Source organism: Scleropages formosus, chromosome 24, assembly GCF_900964775.1.
Source record: "Scleropages formosus chromosome 24, fSclFor1.1, whole genome shotgun sequence".
Lineage (NCBI taxonomy): Eukaryota > Metazoa > Chordata > Actinopteri > Osteoglossiformes > Osteoglossidae > Scleropages > Scleropages formosus.
The window spans coordinates 14,847,929-14,862,898 of record NC_041829.1 but is presented as its reverse complement, the minus strand read 5'-3'; the positions used below and the strand labels follow the sequence as shown (position 1 = coordinate 14,862,898).

The 14,970-nt window shown below is 41.6% G+C and overlaps 1 protein-coding gene across 2 annotated transcripts in view; it reads left to right on the top strand.

Moving 5' to 3' along the window:
* Positions 1–14,970, top strand: part of dock1 (dedicator of cytokinesis 1) — a 178,365-nt gene that overhangs the window by 106,466 nt on the left and 56,929 nt on the right. For both annotated transcript variants that reach the window (XM_018761113.2, XM_018761112.2), the window contains exons 28-29: positions 4,301–4,402; positions 7,109–7,203. In XM_018761113.2, coding sequence (XP_018616629.1) covers positions 4,301–4,402; positions 7,109–7,203 — 197 coding nt within the window. The remainder of the gene's footprint in view (positions 1–4,300; positions 4,403–7,108; positions 7,204–14,970) is intronic.

Sequence of the window (14,970 nt, the reverse complement as noted above, 5' to 3'; positions counted from 1 at the left end):
ATTGTTTTAGCAATATTTGGGAAATTGATTTGGAATTTTTCAATGAGTTGGGGAAAGCGTTATTGTTTCTTTTCCCCCCCGATTTAAAATAATGGGAAATAGGCTTTCAGTATCTGAAATTTCAGTGACGTTTTCAGGAATGTATTATTTTTTTGAAATCGAGGGATTGCTCTAAGTAGATTCAAGGCTAGTCTGCAGAATTGCTAAGACCAGTGCCATTGGTAAAACTGGTGTAGATTGAAGTCAGTGCTGTAAAATCACTGTTCTGTTACCGCAGATCATACAGGTAAACTAACATTGCAATTGCTGGGCACTATGCAGGAGAGGACTAGTTTTATCTACTATTGCTGTCTTATGATCAATATTTGCATCACCTTCGTTGTTTCTTTCTCTTTGATGTATCTGAAACACACAAACACTATTGAATTGCGCTGTGGTGTGAGAGAAAGTGTTTCCTGGAGCGCTCACGTCTTCCCGTGAGACTTCATTATTGTGTACAGTAGCCTACATTAAGTGCACATCCAGCTCTTGTTGTACTGTCTTCGTTTATGTATTTACCTGTGAGCGACTCTCCTGTAATTGGTTTTCGTAGGATTACAGTTATGGAACTAATGCAAAATGAGAAGTCGCACTCATTTTCACAGGACTTTGTAATTGGGATTTGCCTAACTGGTATAAATTCTCCTCCCTCCTCCCCAGCACATTGGCAACAGGACCACATTTTGCTCACCCTGTTCACAGATTTCAGTTCACTCTTTCTTTTATTGCTTTCTTTCTACACGATGACTCATTTATTTGTTTTATTTTTGTATGATGATAATTATTCAATAGGAGAAATGTTCACCTTTTCTTTACCTTAATGTTTAATTGGAGCTGCTGCCTTTGGACCCAAAGATCGCAGGTCCAAGTCTCACCTTCAGTTGTAGTTCCCTTGAACAAGGTACTTACCCTAAATTGCTCCAGTAAAATTACTCAGCTGTATAAATGGATAAATAATTCTAAGTATCTTAACGCTATAAGTCGCTTTGGAGAAAAATGTCAGCTAAATGAAGTCATCTAATGTTACTTGGACTTTTTAACCCCAGTATTGATGTTAATTTTAGCAGTTGACCCAGAGTTTAAGAAATGTATTATTTTCAAACATTTTCCTCACAGTGACTTAAGTTTTCAAGCAAAGCAGATACAACCAACCCAACAACCGCTTGTCCCGAGCAGGGTTGCGGCAAGCTGGAGCCTATTCCGGAAACACGGGGCACAGGGCTGAAGGGGGAGGGGAAACACTCTGGACGGGATCTTAGGACTTGAACCCCAGACCTGCCACACATTGGGCACCAGCAAAACCCGCTGCACCACCACATTCCCCTAAGACAGACATATTCACTAGTAAAAGATCTTGAAAGACACAGACCAGTTATTAAATAACGCACGCACGCACGCACGCACGCACGCGCTGTCTGAAGCCGCTTGTCCCAAGTGGGGTTGCGGTGAGCCGGAGCCTAACCTGACAACTCGGGGCTGGAGGGAAAAGGGACACACCCAGGATGAGACACCAGTCTGTCACAAGGCACCCCAAGTGGGTTCGAACCCAAGACTCCCCGGAGAGCAGGCCCTGGCCAAACCCACTGTGCCCCGCAATGTATCTTTTTAAATAGCATCTTTGTTTAAAAAATATTGACTCTATTCTGCTGTCAGTTTATAAATCTGATCAATTCTAAATTACTGTATTAAAAAAAAAAAAAAAAAAAAAAAAAACCTTTGTGTCCTGCTATTTCAGCGCCAAGGAAAATGCTTGTCCATGATTTGTGATGTCATTGTGATTTAGAGGAGAGATGAGCATTTATTACCTTCACTGGGCCAAATGAAGTGAACGCAGATGGACAAAGGAGACAGTCAGTTTCATCTTTATAATCTGCATTGCTGGAGGGATGTGGATTATTCCTAATGATGGCTTCAGGACAGATTTTCCCAAGAAGAACAATATCAGATAAAGGAAGAGCCAAGAAGGAATAATGGTTGTCATAGTTTCTTTACAGTGGGATTATAGTTTATTTGCTTTCCAAATGGATGCTTGGAGAAGCAACATTGTAGTTTGTTTTTGTCTTGTTTTATCCACTCTGGTTGTCAGCAAGTTATGTAAAATATATATTTGTTTTTCTTTTTTGGCTTGCAAGCATTATGTAATTGGATGGACTGAGGCTTGTTTGCTAATTAGCTGCTGTTTATTTCATAAAAGCTGTCTTCCATGTGGTGAACAATGTACCGGGGATGTTGCAAAAGTAACAGACCTACCTATACCAGTACAGGCTGATTGTTGTTGTTGCCCATACAGAGTCACAAGTTATTGTTATTTTAATCATTCAGCTTACACTTCTCTCCCGTAACTTAAGTAGCAGGGTTTCTCTGCTAAGCTACTCAAAATTACATTCTATTTATAAATCTTGGTAGTTTTTGTTGTATGAAATTATGAGGTGGTTAATTTGTACTGCATTATGCTGTATAAGTGGTTAAAGTATCTCTTAAGCATCTGATCACATAAGTATAATTGAGGTAAGTATAATTGCATTACAATGTACTGGGTAAAACAGCACTGAAATAGACCGTTTTATTGCTGCTTGGTTCAGCATGCCATCCACGTCTGTCCTCCTGCTTAATTTCTCTCATGCACCATATTTTAAACTGCTAAATACTTTTTACGGCCACTTAATTTTGCTAAACCTTGACGCACACATTCAAGTCAACAAATGTTTACATTTTAGTAATGTTTGCACATGGTAATGGTGACAGCTAGTCATGAATGACATCTTTTATGGGACACAAAGCTAACTTTTTTTTTTCTATTAACTGTGTCTCATCACGATTTCAGAATATATTAGTGCTGCTGGCTGTATCCTTGAATGATGAAGAGGGGCCAGAATTGCTCTAGTGGGGTTGTAGCATCATTGCATTCCTGTATTCCTATCAGGTGCTTTCCCAGTGTAACATCTGTGTCCTTTAAGGTTTATCAAACTCCAAGACTATTTCCTCTCAATTGGTCCACATCCTATGTAATACTCTGTGGAGTTTAATTTAACAGTTGCTAATTTGAGTCTCACTTTGCTTTCTGCTGCTAATGGCAATGCACTGTGATACACTCGGTTGACGTGTTTGCCGTACTTACATGTAAAAAAAAAAAGTGGAATAATCTATCTTTTTTCCAGGCTTCATGTTTCTGTAAGTAATGCTTGACCCAGCAGGGATTTAATATAATGATAAGGTTTATCTTGTAATTTTCAAGTGATGGTACTCAACACAATCTCACAACAAAATGATCTGAAAAACAGTTTTATCGACAGATTTGTGGGTTGACATTTCAAAAGAAGTTAAGATATGTTGCTGTTAAAATTTAGTTATTTATGTTGGCTTAAATCGAAGATGACGGCGATATTAGAGATTAAGTAAACGATTGCTAGCTTGGGTAGTTGTTAGCTGTTTGATTTAGCAGCAGCTGAAAGCAGTTTCCCTTTTTCTTTCATCAGTCTAGGTGGCTATCAGTGTATAGAAAGTGAAATGCACTAACACACTGATAGCATTACCTTGACTGCACATTGCACCAGACCTGCCAAGATTGGCTGGTCATGTGTTCACATGTGCACTCGGCAACTGGTCAACCCAGTTTACTCATTCCGATTTCTCGTGTATTTTCCCGACCAGTATGCTGTGTATTACCCCAGTTTACCAAAGTTAGCAACTCCTTCCTTCCTTTTTAAAATATTTTTTTCTGTTACCATTATGATCCTCTCTCCACTGTGCCAACTATGTAGTAGTGTCTAGCTCTTCTGAAAAATGTGAAAAAGCAAAGAGGCTACAGACTACAGATGTCTTTGCTCACTGTTGTAAACATATCCCCTGAATGCCAGACTGTTTCCTGCAACCAGACATATCAAACTTTGGCTAAGGCGTACGAGCAGACTCCATGGGCCTCACAATGTATTTGATTCCTGTCATTAATCTCATCAGTCTGATGTATTGCAGTGCCCTCAGTATTCTGGGAGAGGGGCCATCATGTAGTGCATATTTAAAAAAAAGAGTCTGCCTTAATACCAAGGCGGAGGGTTCCCTCTCCAAGAATAGCAGAGTGAAGCCATCTCTGACAAAGTGCGAATTGCCTGGTTATGTTAATGTTGCCAATTCTCCAGACTGCCTTCATGCCATCTGCTGCTCCAAGATCTGGAGACAAATGTAAAATTGAGTTATTGAGTTATTGATTTGCTGACGCCAGGCACATATGTTTCACGCTACTTCTCCCCACTGTTCCTTGCAGGGCAGCTTTGTCGCTAGCATGACGGCCACCCTGAGGCAAATGGAAGACTACCATTACGCACACCTGATCAGCACCTTTGGCAAGATGAGAACAGATGTTGTGGTGAGTGACCCCATTCTAATTCTTGCCCACCCAAGTGTAGTTCCTCAGGCACTGGCTGCCCAGAAAAGCAAGTGTCATAGACAGGTAAACGGGAGGTCTCCAGAGCATCATGCTACCGTTCCCTTTTAACCTTTTCACCTTCCAAAGTCCCTTTGTTAGCATGAACAGCATGAAATGGCTGTTGCCTGGACAACAAGAACCAAGTCAGCAGTGTGGTGCTGAGCCATAACAATGAAAATGTTATGTAATCAAATTAAGCAACACAAGATGAGCACATCCTGAGAATGCCGCGTGATTTCACCCATTACATTTTGAGTTGTTTAAATGTGTGCTAATAGGGCATTTCTTGCACTCTTCACATGAGAAGTCATATAAGGCAGAAACATGAGAACTTAAAGCCACAGTCTCTGTGTTCCTCAGCCCATTAAGAATGTGTGCACATATTCCAGAATAAAATGACTCACGCAGTACCTTAACTGGTTGGTGGAACACACAGACAGAACCAGGCTATTGAAAGCTACGTAGCATGGGTTATTGTGGGGCTGTACTTTGTAGAAAAAGGTTGCAGGTTTACATACCAAGAAGGAGCCCTACTCTTAGAATTTCGTTAGTTAATAAATGCTTTTATCTGGAGAGTTCAGAGACAATAACACTCAGCCTTTATATATCGGGGTCTTGCACAAAGAAAAAGGCAGTCATCTTGTGAACCTTTAAGCTAGAAAAATGGACTGGTGTAGTGTCCAGGGTGTACCCACCACCCACTGATTTGCTCCCAATGCTTCTGGGATAGGCTTCAGATCACTGTGACCCCTATCAGGACAAGTGGTTTTTGAAAATGGATGGGTAGGTGGATTTTATGTATGTTGTGGTACATTTGTTATACGACAAATTAATTTTGTTTCATTTTTGGTGGTTTTTTTTTTTTTTTTTTGATATTTTGTTTTTTCTTTGAATACATACCAACAGATATACCACCATCTGCCAGACCCTTACTGGAACGTGACCTGGTGGCTTTTTATGCCCCGTCTGTTTGTTATTTTGGACAAAACTTGTAAAAAGCCAGAAGGGTTGGAAGCCATATTGCTTTGGATTAAGTGCATTGAGTTTCACACTTTGGATGGAAAGCAGGCCCTTATGGAGTTGAATGGGAATTTGCAGTTAACATGGAGAGGAAAGAAATAAAGAGGATGAATCCGATTGATGCTGTGGATTCCAGCTCTGAATAATTCTGGCCTTACAGCAAGATTATGCGGGTGTTCAGAATGGGGGATTAGCATACAGTGGTTTTACAGTCAAGCGAATTAGACTGGTTTTTCACTCCCCGGTGCACAACTTTCAGGGTCCCCCCCATCTCCTATAAGCGATGTGCTGACTAACCAGAAAATGTGCAGGGGAGGGAACCAGGTTTTAACAGCTTGTTTCTGATAGGCAAACCTGTTCTCTATGTGAACTCAGTCCATGTCAGACGAGAAATCCTGTTTTCGCAGTAATAGATTCAGCATGCGCATGTCCTGAACTCTCCAGGGTGGGACTGGGGGCATTTCCAATCCTGTTTGTTCAGCTTTACTGCAGAGACTGATTCTCATCAATAGTATTGATGAAGTCAAACTGAGAAGTATCCAAGCTAAAACATGGTTCAATGGTTGAGCGGGGTTCACTTGTAACTGAGCTCTCTGTCTCATTGCACTTTATGGAAAGTGTTGCTGCTACCATTGTGTTTTCATCCATTTGATTTATTTTTTTTTTTTTCTAGTAGTACAGTCAGTGGTGGGTGCTGTGTGAGCAGTTAATATGCCCAAGATGTGTTTTCACATACTGTAGTGTCTATTTTGTTACAATTGGTGGGAAGCCAGTCTACTGTCACTTAAGAATGTTTAATGTTATGTTCACCGATGTATCCGGTCAATGCTGTGCCGAGTCAGCGCCGCTGCAGTGATGTCATTTGTGCTCGATTCACTAAAAGTGAGTACTCGGGTGGGATGAGATCACAGTGCACTCTTCTTTACAGAAGAGGGTTAGGTTTGACAGTGGGTCAGTTCTTCTCTGTGCTAGAGAAGTTTGTTGTGTCCTGTCGGAGGGAGAGGGTGGAAACCCGCTTCTGTGATGGAGAAACAGGCCCTTGCCTAAGACGATTTGTGATTGGGGTTGGCGTGAACCCCAGCTCCATTTCAGTTTTGCCTGGGGCCCAGGGATTCTGGTGGTCTCTGTGCGCTTCCCAAAAGCAGTAATCTGTTAGGTATGTTGTTGCTCCCTGTGTGATGGAAAGACTCACAAGGGCTGTAGGGACAACATGTTTTGTAATCCAGGTTAGTGCTGGAGTTACACACAGGTGTGAGAAGCTTGTGCTTCATTATGTGTCTTATACAGTCAATCATTTTCATTAGTGACCTATTATGCCAAATAATACCAAAAGTGTGTGGTAGGATGAATTTTAGCTCTGTGTTGGAGTGTTTGGAAGACCAAATGTAGATTGAGAGATGGGAGATTTATTGCTCTGCACTGTAGCGGATATATCATACACTCAGTGTTCTGTGGATATTGTCATCAATTGTGCCCTGTAACCAGGAAATGGAAAGAAAAAACACTTTTTCACGCCTTAAAATCCAATGTTATCTTGGCTTGCTCTTGATTACTGCGCGGATGTTCCTGTCTCCCTGGGTAGGAGGAAGTGGGTTTGTATTTTTACATGTTTTTCCTTTCTTGCAGGATTTCCTGATGGAGACATTCATCATGTTCAAGGATCTCATTGGGAAGAACGTGTACCCTGCAGACTGGGTGATAATGAACATGATGCAGAACAAGTAAGTCTGGTCCTTGCTGCTCCCACAACTCAAATTCTCCCAGTTCTCCCAGTACCATACCCTGCCCAGACGTGGCCGCATACACTGCCTTGATTCTCTTGGCCATTGTTGCCTAGGAACTGCTGCAGGGAACATGAAAATATGTGTGAGCAGCTTTTTTGCTGTCCAAATGACCACTCTGATCCCCCGCTGAAGGGGTTGTGCATGAGTAAAGTGACACCTATCATAAAATCATAGATAAGTCTATACTTTATTCCACCCCCCCAATGCTTTGTACTGTTTTTCTTTTTATCAGAGGATGTCAATGTTCATTTTCTGCCTGGTTGTCAGTTTTAAATATCTGTCTCCGAGTTGGCCAAGGTGGTGATGAATTTCTGAGTAGAGTTTCATTTGAGGAGTATCATTCATAGATTTTTTTTTTTTTTTTTTCTCCCTTTGCATTTGTGTCCCTTACTGCTTTAAAGTTAAATTAACATTTCTTTGAGTTTATTTTCCTATTTATAAGATAAGTGCACTTTGTATTTCTCTTAAAGCAGTTTATTGAATGTGGTTGAATCACCTTTAAGCTTAGCCAAAGGTTCAGAATCATAATGGGCACAGATGTCAGTGTGAAATATGAATAGTGTGTAAACTGTTACTTGTAGAGTACTGCGATTATGTCTGAAGTGGATAAAACTTGTATCATGAATTCTGAAAACACTTCTTACAGTGTTTTTGGGGAAAATTCAATCGGCTCAGGCAACAGAACAATGAAATTAAGTACTTTGGCACTTCTCTTTATTTTTAAAGCCTTGAATACTTAATCACAATCTCTTGTTGTTTTGCAAGGTTTTGTTGGCAGAACCTCTAATTGGGCAGCTTTTGTCCTGCCTCTCAGTGTTATTTACATTTATTAATTTAGCTAATGCTTTTCGCCAAAGCAGTTTACAGTGTGAAGCGACTTACAATTTTTTACCCCTTTATACAGCTGGGTCAATTTTACTGGAGCAATTTAGGGTAAGTACCTTGCTCAAGGGTACTACAGCCAGAGGTGGGGATTGAACCTGTGACCTTTGGATCAAAGACAGCAGCTTTACTCCCAGTGCTGTCAGCTTCAGACATTAAATAATTCAGTACGTAACCAGAATATTGCCAGTTCTTATATATTAACATTAAAATAATGTGGTGGGGGAAAAACAACTGTAAATACTGTGTTTGAGAAATGACAACTATGAGCTTATTGTGTAGGGTAAATTATCACAGTCCTTGTAGACGAGTACATTCATTATTTGTTTAATTTTTTTGTTTAGTAGACCACTGTTTCCAGCACAAGTTAAATTTAACCCACTTCATTGTTTTAGTCATTTATGAACATGGATTTTTGTGTAGCAATTAAATTTCTTAAAGGTCTTCCTTGGTTTGTGTGTGTGTCTGCTAAATAAAGTAATGCAAATAAAGTAGCGTACCGTGTGTGCGTTCATGCACGTTTACGTGTGTTGGGGGTGTGGAAGAAGCCTTGAGCCTGTGTAATGCTTTTGCTTTTAGTCTTTCCTTTTTTCCTCAGCTGACGAAATAAATTGGCCAACAAGTGCTTTTATCTAAAAAGATTGCCTGTCAGATAATGTATAATCAATTAAATACCATAAAGTGTGATTCGTTAAAAGAACTTAGTATTTTCAGTATTTCTTAGGTTCTTAGATGTGGATATTGGACATGCCTTTGATTTTCTAGTGTTATAGTCACTTTAATTAATTTTTTATCCAAGGTGACTTTGGCTTCTTGACTTTTCTTTCCAGAAAAGTTTTTATTATTTAATTTTGTGTGATTCTCTATGTGTCTCCACATTCCTATTTGCTTTATTTTCAGGCTGAGTCCTGTTGTACCTCACCCTTAGCTATTTGCATGTTTGGGAAAGACTGAGATGAGCTTTCTATCCAGTTTGAGACTCTGGTAATGAGAATGGACTCTTGTTTACCCTCTGGTTGTGTGAGGGCAGAAAAGGTACCTGGCAGGTTTACTGTGGAGATATGGAGGATGTGGAGCTTTCCAGCACACTGCCATTGAACTGAATGCACCTTCTGAGCTGCCTTCCTTCAGACTGTTACGCTCTCAGCATTTTTATGGGGCTTTATGTTCTTTGTGCTGCGCTGTCTCATCTTTTCCTAAGACTTCCCAGGAGTGGAGTGGTGACATGCTCTGATGCTGGAGTATACAGAGCTGAACAGGGGCTGGCGATGAGCTGTCAAGGTCAGCAAGGCAGTGACACATGTACTGTCTAGAGTCAAGAGCCTGTGGCTCAACTCAGTGACTACATGCGTGTATAAGTGAATGAGTGATCAACTCGGCAGTGGAAAGTTGAGTGGACGTGTAGTTAAGAGCTGAACAGTGAGTGAAGGAGGAGTGCCAGCAACGCTGGTGAGGTTTTCATGATGGCAATTCCCCCTTGCTCTCAGAACTGTTGTTATGACATGTTTTGATCTGGGGTGTGGCATGCTATTGTACCTTCTCTGTTGAAAGTGGGTATATGTTTGATCACAAGAAAAATAATCCCAGCAAACACTGTCTTGCTTGTAATGTTATTCTTTTTCACCATGATGAATAACACAACTGTCCGCTGAAAAATGAGTGAAACATTTCCATTAGTTGAGGTCTCAGACATTTTGTTGCAGGAACATGTACAGATTCCATTTGTCTTTTTTTTGGATGCTGTGGGAGATCCTCCATTTGTACTCACAGACCCATGCAGGAGTTGGTCTGCTCTGAAGAGCCTTGCTTTTTGTGGTCCAGAGGGCAGGGCAACAGGGAAAGGGGACATTCTGTGGGAACGTAAGCAGTGTGAATTTTAAAGGAATTTTTCAATTTGTCTGTACTTGTGGCTCATGTACAGTATTCATTAAGGTTATTTTTCTTAATCTCCAGGAAAGGACACCTTTGTCTCTGTATAAACCTCAAGACAAATACCTGAAGCTCCCTTTGGGTGCATCCTTCTGTGTCATGCAGACAATCTCCTCCAGACCCTGCCGAGCAGACGTCCAGCAGCTTCTCTGCTGCTCCACTTGGTCTGCATGTATAGCCTCTCAACGGTGGAGAAGTGTGTTAATGATAACAAATAGCCACTATCTCGACAAACCACCCTAATGAGTGGGCAGGAGTGATACAGACGGAGAGCTTTCTTTTGACAGGGGAGATACTGCAGGGTTTTCCTCATAGTGCCGATAAGTCCTGGATCGATGGGCTGCTAATTCTGGGAGCTGTTTAGAGGAACAAAAATCACCTTTTTTTATTTCAAAGTTGACCGAAAAATGACTTAAATTTTCAATTATTTCCCCTTATGTTCAGTGTGTTTTTAAAGCTTTATGCTATTAAGTGACTGTAAAAGTTTAATATTTTAATTCAGGTTTCTGCTGTCCTCATGGATTTATATACCCATTGGCATCACAGACTGTAATAGAACTGTTAGTTGAATTTCTGCCATTGTTTCCTAGAAATTTCTATTCGGTTGGGTAGAAGTGCTGCCAAAACAGTATCATTCATCACACAAATGTTGTCACCTACAGTATTGTGTATCTAGAGCACTCTCCACTCACTGCCTTCCTCCACTGTATCAGAGTTTTTTTTTTTTTTGTTTATTCCATCATATCATTCCTCTTTGGTCCCTTTTATCTGAATGGGCATTCACATTCACCCTCTGCTTTTTCAGTCTTCAGGTTCTTGTTTTATTTGTTGAGTTCCGAGCAGACATGAAATGCGTTATTTAAATCTCACATTCCTACTCCTTACACGTCTTAGCTTGTACTAATCTTTTTTTAATCCATGCCATTTTTCATCTTGATTGTAAAGGTTACTTGCTGGAGATGCTGACTTCCGATGTCATCTGAGATCATTACGAGTTGATACATATTTAAAAGTTACTGTTGACTGTTAGTATTCATTAAACAGAGTTAAGTTGGTTTGGTCCGTATGATTTTCAGTTTTCAGATATTTCCCACAGAATTGTTCCACTACTAACCAAGAATGCTAACTTAAGTATATTTTTCTGGGTACAAATATTCCACTTTGTGCGTATTCGCTTCCATTAGGTTCAGCCACTTTTTTTTTTGATGGCAACATGTTTTTATCTCGTTAAAATGTACTTTGAATTTATTTGAACACACATACAAATCATATATATATTTGCCACAGTAAACATATCTAGTATATTTGCTTTACATTTAACCAATTCCACATGACCCTCTCCTGGGTGAATACTTCAGAGTAAATGCGTTTGTATGGATGGGCATCATTTGGGGTTTTTCTACAAAAAGCAAAAACTGGTATGAAGGAAGTCACACTGAGTGCGAAGTGAGTGCCAGCTGCCGGAAGTATTGTTTAACACCTCGTCCCATGAAGCTGATGGTGCAGTACTGTCTTGAGCTGTGTTTGTCAGGGAGTGCTGTCCCTGCTTTGCCAGACCTTCATTTCACACATGTCACACACTGCTGAGGACTCATTAACATGAGGTAGGGTGATCTACATGTACATTTCTTCATTTAGCAGACTCTTTTCTCCAAAACGACATACATCTCATAGACGGTGTAAATCTCACAGATTTAATGAAACATCAAGGCTTCTGTCCTGTTCACCAAGGACTGACCTGTTGGTACAAATTCTGGATTATTTCACATTTTAAAGGTGTTCAGTATTTTTGATTCTTGATCCCACACGTGTGTCTCAGTGTGAATGTGTGTGGATCCTAAAGACCATAGTAGTCTTCAGTTGCTTGTGTGCATCTTTTCTCATCTCAAAGACTACAAGGACTGACAAAATACAACCCCGGTCTCAGTCTATTTCCATTTCAAAGTGGCTGGAAAAATCAAGATGACGACACATTACTGTTGATCAGGAAAACAATCATAGTCATAACACAATAGCGCTGTAGTTTTTTTAGCATCACAGCTTGGATGGAGACCTTCAAGCTTGCTGATCAGTTTAATTAATCCTCATGCATGTGCATATAGATGCATAGCTTGACATTTGATTGACAGGATAATAATCAACATATTTATCTGTTCGAAAGAGCTGTATCCTTCAATTACGCCTGTGATAATTTTCATTACAGGCCTCCCTTTTTCTTCCACAGAATTATTTTGCATAATTTGTGGCTCATCCCTGACTGTACTTAAGATGTGTTTATAACCCTTAATTATCCTTTGGTATTTTTTAAGTTTCTTTAATTAGACACTTATACAAGTAGATTGCAATCCACAAGGTTCACACAGCTCTTCTCTCTCATTTTGAAGGGTACTGTGTGGGGGGTACTGGCTGGAGTTTTGATTAACGCTACCTGTCTTGTCATCTTGTCTTCAGTTTGTACAGGGTTTCAATCCTGATTGTCATCCTGGTACAGTTCTGTTCTGCTGAGGTCGCCTGTGTCCTCTGATTGTACGCATATACAACAGTGTGGAATATTAACAAACCAAACCTCTATGTGTTTGAATCCTCCTTAAATACAGCATACCAGTTGGTGCTTGTAAATGTGATACAGGCAGTTACGGCTGCAGATACTGCTATGCAGGGTATTACTGCATTATACAATGGGTCTGTCATACAGGTGAAATCATGCATGGTATTAATGCATTATACCTTGAGTCAATAGTAAAAAAAAAAAAAAAAACATGCAGGGTATTATTGTATTATGCCATGAGTTGGTAGTACAGGTAAAATCGTCCAGGGTTTTACTATATTATACAGTGAGTCAGTAGTACAGGTAAGATCATCCAGGGTGCTTTTGGACCATGGTGTGACATAGAGGGCAATATATACTATTTCCCCTGGATCACGGTGTGACATAGAGGACAACATATTCTATTTTACGGCAAAATAATACAGCAAATACTGACTACAGCTGGGAAGATCATTGGTACCCCACTCCCCTCCCTACAGGACATCTACTGTGCCCGCAAACCCTCCAAAATTGTGGGCGACCCCACTCACCCCTCTCACAGCCTCTTCAGCCTCCTGCCGTCTGGGAAGAGATACAGGAGCATACGAGCTGGCTCCGCCAAACTGTGCAACAGCTCTTTCCCCACAAAACAAAGGAGTTAATAACAGATCTACTGAGAAGGAGGGAGCAACACTCATCACTGCATATTGGTGAGACAGTGGTGGAGAGGGTGAGCAGCTTCAGATTCCTGGGTGTTCACATTACTGAAGATCTCACCTGGTCTCACAACACATCTGGTCAAGAAATCACGTCAGCGTCTGCATTTCTTGAGAAGGCTGAGGAAATCTGGCATGCCAAGTCGAATCCTCAGAAGCTTCTACAGGTGTGCAATTGAGAACATCCTCACCAGCTCTATCACAGTGTGGTTTGGAAGCTGCACAGTACGGGATCGTAAGGCGCTACAGCAAGTGGTGAAAGTTACTCAAACCATCACTGAAATGTCCTTATCAGCACTGAAATGACCTTACCAAATGTCCTTACCCCACACCCATTCAGACCCTCTCTCCACCAATCAATTAACACCTCAAGTGACCCCCACCTTCCCCCCTCCTGCACCTTTGATCTGCGAAGAGGAGGTGCGTCGGGTCTTCGTCAAACAGAAGACAAGGAAAGCACCAGGCCCAGACGGTGTCTCACCGGCCTGCCTAAAAACCTGTGCTGACCAGCTGGCCCCTATCTTCACAAAGATCTTCAACAGATCACTGGAGATGTGCGAAGTTCCTTCCTGCTTCAAATGCTCCACCATCATCCCCATCCCAAAGAAACCCAAAATCACAGGACTTAATGACTACAGACCTGTCGCCCTAACGTCTGTGGTCATGAAGTCACTTGAAAAACGGGTGTTGGACTACCTGAAAGACATCACTGGACCCTTGCTGGACCCCCTGCAGTTTGCTTACCGAGCAAACAGGTCTGTGGATGATGCAGTCAACATGGGACTGCACTACATTCTGCAACATCTGGACAAACCAGGGACTTATGCGAGAATCCTGTTCGTGGACTTCAGCTTAGCCTTCAACACCATCATCCCACACCTCCTCCTGTCCAAATTAACCCAACTCTCTGTGCCCACCTCCATCTGTCAGTGGATCACCAACTTTCTGACAGACAGGCAGCAGATAGTGAGGCTGGGAAAATTCTCATCCAATACTCGCACAATCAGTACTGGAGCCCCCCAGGGATGTGTGCTCTCCCCACTGCTCTTCTCCCTGTACACCAATGACTGCACCGCAAAAGACCCCTCTGTCAAACTCCTGAAGTTTGCAGACGACACCACACTCATCGGCCTCATCCGGGATGGTGACGAGTCTGCTTACAGACAGGAGGTCCAAGAGCTGGCTGTCTGGTGCAGTCACAACAATCTGGAGCTGAACACGCTCAAAACGGTGGAGATGATCGTAGACTTCAGGAGAAACACCTCAGCATTATCCCCACTCACCATCATGAACAGCACTGCGGCAACAGTGGAGTCATTCAGGTTCCTGGGCACCACCATCTCACAGGACCTGAAGTGGGAGCCCCACATAGATTCCATTGTGAAGACGGCCCAGCAGAGGTTGTACTTCCTTCGCCAGCTGAGGAAGTTCAACCTGCCACAGGAGCTACTGATGCAATTCTACTCCGCAGTCATCGAGTCCGTCCTCTGCACCTCTATAACTGTCTGGTTTGGCTCAGCTACGAAGTCAGACATCAGAAGACTGCAGCGGATAGTTCGGACTGCTGGAAGAATCATCGGCACATCCCCCCCAGCTCTCCAAGAACTGCACTCGTCCAGAGTCAGTAAAAGGGCTAGCAAAATCATTCTA